The sequence below is a fragment of the Choloepus didactylus genome, chromosome 7 (genome assembly GCF_015220235.1).
Source record: "Choloepus didactylus isolate mChoDid1 chromosome 7, mChoDid1.pri, whole genome shotgun sequence".
NCBI classification, from domain to species: domain Eukaryota; kingdom Metazoa; phylum Chordata; class Mammalia; order Pilosa; family Megalonychidae; genus Choloepus; species Choloepus didactylus.
The window spans coordinates 95,798,616-95,806,170 of NC_051313.1; the positions used below are offsets into that span (position 1 = coordinate 95,798,616).

General features: G+C 37.1%; 1 protein-coding gene across 1 annotated transcript in view; it reads left to right on the plus strand.

Annotated features, from left to right (window-relative positions):
- HMGCLL1 (3-hydroxymethyl-3-methylglutaryl-CoA lyase like 1) overlaps window positions 1-4,993 on the plus strand; it is a 155,440-nt gene extending 150,447 nt beyond the window's left edge. The window contains exons 8-10 of the mRNA XM_037843441.1: window positions 964-1,089; window positions 3,657-3,945; window positions 4,726-4,993. Of these exons, the coding sequence (XP_037699369.1) occupies window positions 964-1,089; window positions 3,657-3,758 (228 nt within the window). The 3' untranslated portion in view covers window positions 3,759-3,945; window positions 4,726-4,993. The remainder of the gene's footprint in view (window positions 1-963; window positions 1,090-3,656; window positions 3,946-4,725) is intronic.
- Window positions 4,994-7,555: the final 2,562 nt, after the last annotated feature.

Below are 7,555 nucleotides of genomic sequence, written 5' to 3' on the forward strand. Positions count from 1 at the left end.
TGACCTCCAGGGCCCTTCTCAGACCCTTTGTGTTCATGTCTTCCACAGCTCCTTCCGCTCACACAGCTCTCCCCCAACTCTGATATCCCCAAGCACATATCATATTCCAACTTGCACATCTCCAGAGGCCATATATCATGGTGGAGTGTGAACTCTCTTGAATGAGGGGACTCTGTTTACCAGATTTTGAGCTTGGGCAAATTGCTTGACCCCTCTTCTCTGAGTTTTCTAATCTGTGATTTGGAGATGATATAATAGTATCTACCTCAGGGGATTTTGTTTAGGATTGTGAGTTAATACACATACAATATAGTGAGCAGTATCCAGCACATAGTGAGAACCTGTAAATGTGAACTGTTACTATTGTTAATGGTGGGTGTCTTGCCCCTTCAATATTTCTTCTCTTCTCCCAAAGCAGCAGGGTTGAGTTTTGTGTGCAAAACAGTGGACCAATAAAGACTGAGTGAATTGAGTGGGTGAACTGAGTCTACAAAATCCTGTTTATAAACACAGTGCTCTCTACCCCGCCACAGACATCAGTCTTCTAAGGCACCTTGACTTTGAGTTTGATATTGGAGCTATTTTGTGTTGTTTGTGCAGTGCTTTCAGGATAATCCTAGAGAATTGGTTGGAAAATATATAAAATCTGGGAGTGAATTTATCTTTCATCAAGCTTCACCACCTACAGCTGTGCTAGTATCAACAAATAACACCATTTAATTTTAATCCATTATTATTCCATTTCCGAAGGTCTTTAGCAGAGTTTCCATAAACCTTAGAGACAAGATTAGCCAGGCAAAGAATCAGCACCCCAGGGAGTATGGCAGCAGCAGGTGGGTAAGGGAATGTTTGGATAGAGGGTTCAGCTTTTGCTTATTTGCTCTTTGCCACAGGTTAAATAGAAATGCAACAATTTACATGCCATAAATACACAAGCCTTAGGTATTTTCGTTTGTTTTCCAGATGGGGATTAACGTGGTGGACTCTGCAGTATCCGGATTAGGTGGATGTCCTTATGCAAAAGGTGCTTCTGGGAATGTAGCCACTGAGGATTTGATATATATGCTTAATGGTCTGGGGCTTAATACAGTAAGTTACTTTAGCATATTTTAATATTCATGGATTCCTTGCAGCTCCAATTTGGAATGTTTCTAAGATTTGGGAAGCAATTTTGAGGTCAAAATTGTATTATACTTTTGCTATTTCCAAAAATGCACAGTGGGAAAATACCGTGGGAATTCTTTAGTGGGTGTTCTAAGGTTATAGCACAATCACCAATAATGCTATCATCTAACATTTTTATAGTGCTTCATGACATCCAAAGGCCTTCATATATTACCTGCTTTGTGAGCTAGAGCCTATGTCTTTGTTGTTGTGATTGCTGAATTTTACCGTTGTTTTTTGTTGTTTGTTTTCCTGTATGGATGCTTGATTAGGAGGAAAATGAGATCTTTATTTCCTCACAATGACAACTAGGGCTTCTGGAAAAGAGCCCAGGGGACTTTTGAAATAGTCAGAGGAAGAACAGAGCTTAATACTACTTAGCATGTGAGACATTGAACTGCAGGCAAAGCTTCTTTACAAGTAGTACCTGAAGTCAAGTGCTTTATAACAACATCCATCTAAATCAGCACCTCGTTTTGCAACATACTTATTAAAATAACCTGTTATTCTGGAGGGTAGATTTGTAGGAGAAACATAAAAGACAAGCAAACTATCCACAGGTGATTCAACACTTAAAATGTCTTCTAAAATGTAAAAGCATTGTCTTGATAAAAAATGGATTTTTCCATCACTTCCTCTCTTGTCTTTCCTTTTGCTTCATTCTACTTATAGTTGAGTGTAATTTAATTCGACTCCATTTCTGCACCATTCTAATGTTTGTCTTCTATCCTTGCTCATACTTTCACCACCACTTGGAATGGCCTTACACCCCGTACTCTACTCTATCTGGCAGTCTTTAAGACTCAAGTAAAGTACTACTAGTTCCAAAAAATCTTCTAGTCTCTCCCTAACTCCCAGCCCCCAACTATTAGGTGCTTCTCCTCAGTATTCTCATGCTCACTACAGTGTCTATACATCTGACCCTACCACAAAATTTTATAATTATCAAATTTATGTGTTTAGCTACCCCTGCAGCCAAAGAACAATTATTACAGCTTATTCATATCTCAGTGCCTGTTCCATAGAGATGTTCAATAAATGTTTATAGAAATAATGATTTTACTTGTCACTGAATACCAAAAGGTATTTACTATCTTCTTATCTTCTCTGGTTAGGAATAAATGTTATTTCTTTTATAAAGTGGCTTAATCATTTCTGTCCCAAATATATGACCACTCTTAAGTTTTGCTAAGTTATACAATCCCAGTCTTTATCATCTATCTTTCCTTCTGGTGTCATATATGCCCCTAGCCTCCAACCGTACTCTCACTCATCTTTATTCAGTGTATTTACATTATTGTGCTACCATCACACAGTATTGTGCTATCCATTTCTGGACCTATACAATCAATCTGGTTGAACATCCTATACTCCTTCAGCATCAGATAACCAATCTCCTCCTATGATCCTTTGCCAGATGCTAATTCGGAATTGAAAGATACATGTAGCTAATTATTTTTAAAATTTAAATACGTCAGTTAAGGATATTAAACTAAAATTTGCCTAGCAGATTTTTCACCTATGACCATTACCATAACAAAACTAAATGTTGCAAACCAAAGCAAATGTTAGTATCCTGAGAACAATTTTGTAATAAAAAGAAATTATAAAAATCATTTACAAGTATCAGTTTACAAAATATTTTTCTTGATCATCCTTAAAGAAACATAAGTCTGTTAAGCTTTAAACTCACAGTTTTTCTAGTCCATATTGAGGGGAGGACATAGGAGTTTATGATATGTTACAGGAGGGCCAAATCTCCTGTTAACCTACTTAATTATCTGCTTCTAATGGTGACAGCAGATGCACTAGGAGAAGACTTCAGTGGTGACTTACCTCTTGCACCCAGCCCGAGCACAGAGGAACATGTCCTGAACTTGGCCTTGATACCCAACTGTGTATCTGTCATCCATGGATTTGCCTAAGCTTTTGTTGATCCTATTTATGCTTTCATGTGGTGCAACCTCTCAGCAAACATGATCCAGATGTGTGCTAAGTACTACTTCATTTTATTTGACCTACAACTACCTCTGTATTCAGTGTTTCTGAATATGGTAAATAAATATGTATTTATCTTTTCTACATTCCTTATGGCTTTTTCAAGTTTGTTTCTTTATAGTGTAAAGATGGGTTTTTTTTCCCCATCAGTTCTTATTTAAACTCCTCTAAATCATTACCAGCTTAACTGTCCTTTGTTGATGTTTTGTAGATTGTTTTGAGTTCCATTCCTAGAGTTTACATACCAACCTGAATTAAATTGAGTTTTTCCTGTGATTTTATATGGAGGTCCGATGAAAGATATGCTATAATAAAGCAGAAAAATCTAAAGTGTTGGCCACATGATTCAGTGTTGCCCAAAGTCTGTAATGAGCAACATTTTGTTAGGATTATTAAATGGTTAAGTAACACGTCATAACAGTGAAAGGAATCTGTTTTGTCTTCTTTCTCCCTAATCCTTCTTCCTACTTGGTATCCCTTCTTTCCCTCACCAGGGAGTGAATCTTTACAAAGTGATGGAAGCTGGTGACTTTATTTGCAAAGCTGTGAATAAAACCACAAACTCTAAAGTAGCACAAGCCTCCTTCAGTGCTTGACTTGAATGAATTTGTGACTTAAGGTTGAGAAGATCCGTTTCTGCTACATGTATTCATCTGATAATCATTACTGTCAACTTGTTTGGAAATGCGAAGTAATAGACAAGAATGGAAAAAAGAAATACTTTTTAAAAAGAATGTAGCTGGATAGATTATGAAGTCAACGGAAAGCAGTACCAGTCATCAGGTAAATTACAACCTATGAATAAATAGTACAACTTGCAGACATGCGTTTGAATTTGGAAAAAGGGGGTACTCTTTTTTTTTTCTCTTATAAAAATAACTTTTTAATTTAGTAGACATGAAAATTGACTTCAGATTTCCCTAAGCATCAAATACTGTGTTAATACTTAATCAAGCTGGCTTAGCACAGTGTGCATATTGTCAGTAGTTTATGAGCTTCTGCACAGTGTGCAAAGTGTGTGGCCTGAATATTATGTGTTATACCTCTGCATCTCAGCTTTCCATTTGCCAGATCAGTTAAGTTATGGACCAAGAGCCAAATCTCCATCTGACCCTACATAATTTTTAGCAATAGAACTTTTATATTTCAAGTATGGCTAACATCTGTTAACTATTTCAATGACTTTATCTTGTTCCAAGAGGTTGTGGTCAATGGCAATATGCCATATACTGGAAACATATGAATTCCCATGTTTGTTACATGCATTTAGTTTACCATATTTTCCCTTTCATCAATTATAGCAAAAACCAGCATGGTATTTCTCAATGATTGAGAAATATAAGGTACTATTTTCCTCCTGCTGTCTAAGTTGCAGTAATAGGAATAGATTGATACATGTACCAGAATTCACTTTTATAATTGCCCAAAGAAATATCATTGTGATCCTAAGAATATTAAGACAGCTTTTAATTCATGAAATAATCTATTTTCCATTGATTCAGGGCACTTTCAACAAATTGCTTTTTTTTGTTTGTTTGACTTTTTTTCTGGCTGTTTTGAAAGTTGAGATGGTTCACATTCTACCTATTGAACTGGAAAGCATTTCCAGAAATAGAAAAAATTGAAATATTAGAGATTGAGAAGAGGAAAAAGAGGACATGTCAACAAAAACATTTCTGTATCCTATGCAAATCATGTGGGTCAGAATTAGTACTTGTAGGTTTGAAATGTCAGCTCTGTTATTTATGTAGACCCCCACGCACCCACCCACTAATACTGGGTTATCTTATCTTTGAATAAATTTGGATGCAACTTGGTATGTAAAAGTGAGCATTGTGAATTTCCTATTAAATATTCATTATTCCTGTTTTGGTAAAAATAAACTCAAGAAAATAATAGAGGTACTGATTACAACAATAAGAAGAATCACAGGGAAACATATTGGTAACTGACAAAAACCAACTAAATTCCTATGAAAGAGGCCATTTCATCAGATTGGAAGTGGTGTGGAAGCAGGTCCTGTAGCGGCAAATTTGTCTTGGAGTCCTGAGTGCGAGTCTTTGCGTTTGGTGTGTTAGTGTGGTGGGGCAGGTAGTGCAGGAAGCAAGGATAATAGCATTTGGTAATGGATCTACCTCAGTTAAATCTCCTTTGTGTATCTCTTCACAAAGTACATGCTCCTGCATACTGGGGCAGTTAACAGTACACTTGCCTCTAAGTGCACACAGCAGGGTACGCACCCCATCTTCTGAGAAGACTGACTTTTCTCATATCTAATAGAACTGTGGAGTTCTCAGTTTTGAAATATTTGGGAAAACATCTGTTGATGAAAACTGTTTAGAGAAAAAGCTAAGGGGAAAATGTTGCTGTTTTGAAATAAAATCATGGACTTGGCCCTGGCTAGATCGTGGAGTGAGACACTTCAGGACCCCGCCCCCCACCCCCACCCCGTAGCTTTGAACAACCACACAAACTGGCAGAAACATCTTTCTCAAAGCTCCAGAAACAGTTAAAGGACTGCAGTAACAGGGCGAATAACAAATCAAGAAAAAGTCTACTTTAAAGTGGTAGGTGTGTCCACCAGAGTCACTCTGTTCCCTCCAGAGTAATCCACACTGGGGACCAGGGATCCACCCTGGGCCTGCAGGGCAGCTCCATGCCGAGCTGGTGAGCGGTGCAGAATGGGCCGGCCAGGGCAAATGAGATTGTTACAGATAAAAGATGTTAAACTTAAACTCCATGTTAACCACAAAGAAAATGCTGGAGAATTTACAATCTCATAGAGACAGAAATTAGAGTACAGCTTACCAAGGGTGGGGGGGGGGGCAGGGGCAATGAGGAGTTACTGCAAAATGAGTGCAGGGTTTCAGTTTGGGGTGAAGGGAAAGTTCTAGTAATGGATGGTGGGGAGGGTAATACTGTGAAGACAATTAAATCCCATGGAATGGTATGCTTGGGAGGGGTTGGGATTGAAAAATTTATGTTGTGTATATGTTTCCATGATTTTAAAAAGGAGAAGGAAAGAGAAACTAAATAGATAATGGCAATTAAAGGCAAAACATGATACTGGATAGGCTCTGACAAGGGAAGAGAGAAGGCTCAAAAGGACATGATTTGGGTATATGAAAAATATGAATATGGACTGAAGATTTATATCAATGTTAAATTTCTTTTACTTGATAACTGCACTTAACGATGGATCTTTGAGCATGCTTGTTCTTAGGAAATGTACATGGAAGTTTTGTGTCCAAGGAGCATGATGTATACAATCTGAATTCAAGTGTTGAGAAAATGGATAGATAAATAGATAGAAATACATATCGGCAGATAGATGGATAGATCGATGGTTTGATTATTGATGGATAGATAGAATATGTCAAATGTGGCAAAATGTTACAATCAGTAGATCCGTGTATCTGGGGGGAAAAGGGTATGTTGGAGTTCTCTGTAAGGGTTTTGAATTATTTTCCTAACTGTCCTCTAAGTTTGAAAGTATTTCAAAAGAAAAAGTTTAAAATTAAACAAACAGGAACAAAACCACGGATTCTTCAGAAGGTAGAGAGCAAGTAGTCAGAAACTCCAGGTTCCATCGGATACATGCTGAACCAGCGCCAGATCAGAATACAGATTTACTGCTGACTTACCACTCTGATGCTACTCGGTCATACTCACCACAGAAAGGTCGTGTTTTAGGTATTTGGTATCCTTCCTCCATCCAAAACAGTCTAAAACTCTCTGCTAGCTTAATGACAGTTGTTTTTCTGCTTTTGAAAAAAAAAATCAGATAATTACAGAAAGTTGTCTGGAGTCTATAGGCAGAAAACTCTAAAGCTATATTTCAACTAATGAGGAAATCTTGGAATCATTTCAGGACCCATCCAACCAACCACCCATGCATATATCCATGCCAGGCTTCTTGGGGAAAGGGCTTAGGAATTCCAAAGCAATTATGACTTATTAAAATACAAGTTTAAGTAATCTTTTATAACATCTGCCCTTAAGTCAAGAGAAATGTCCTTTCTGTGTTCTAGAAATTGTTGTGTATTTTATCATATGTATGTATTGCTGACCCTTTACAGATAAAGATCTTAAGACTAAGTTCTCTGAAAATTAGAAATTTTGCAAATTCTGGATTCATGAAGTTCACAAAGCAAATAAATGGTAGCTGGCTATGACTTTCTGCAAAAATCCAGAATGCCTTTATTTTTGTATTTATTCTGATCACTGTAATACTTAATACATTTAAGCTCCATCTTCACTGCAGTTATGTGGTTATTCATTTCTGTATATATGCATCCTGTAATCTGTACCTCTGAAATGATTAACTCCAGATATAAGAGTCACCAGATTATCTAGGAATAAAATGTGTTGAATAAATAAGCCATAAATATCA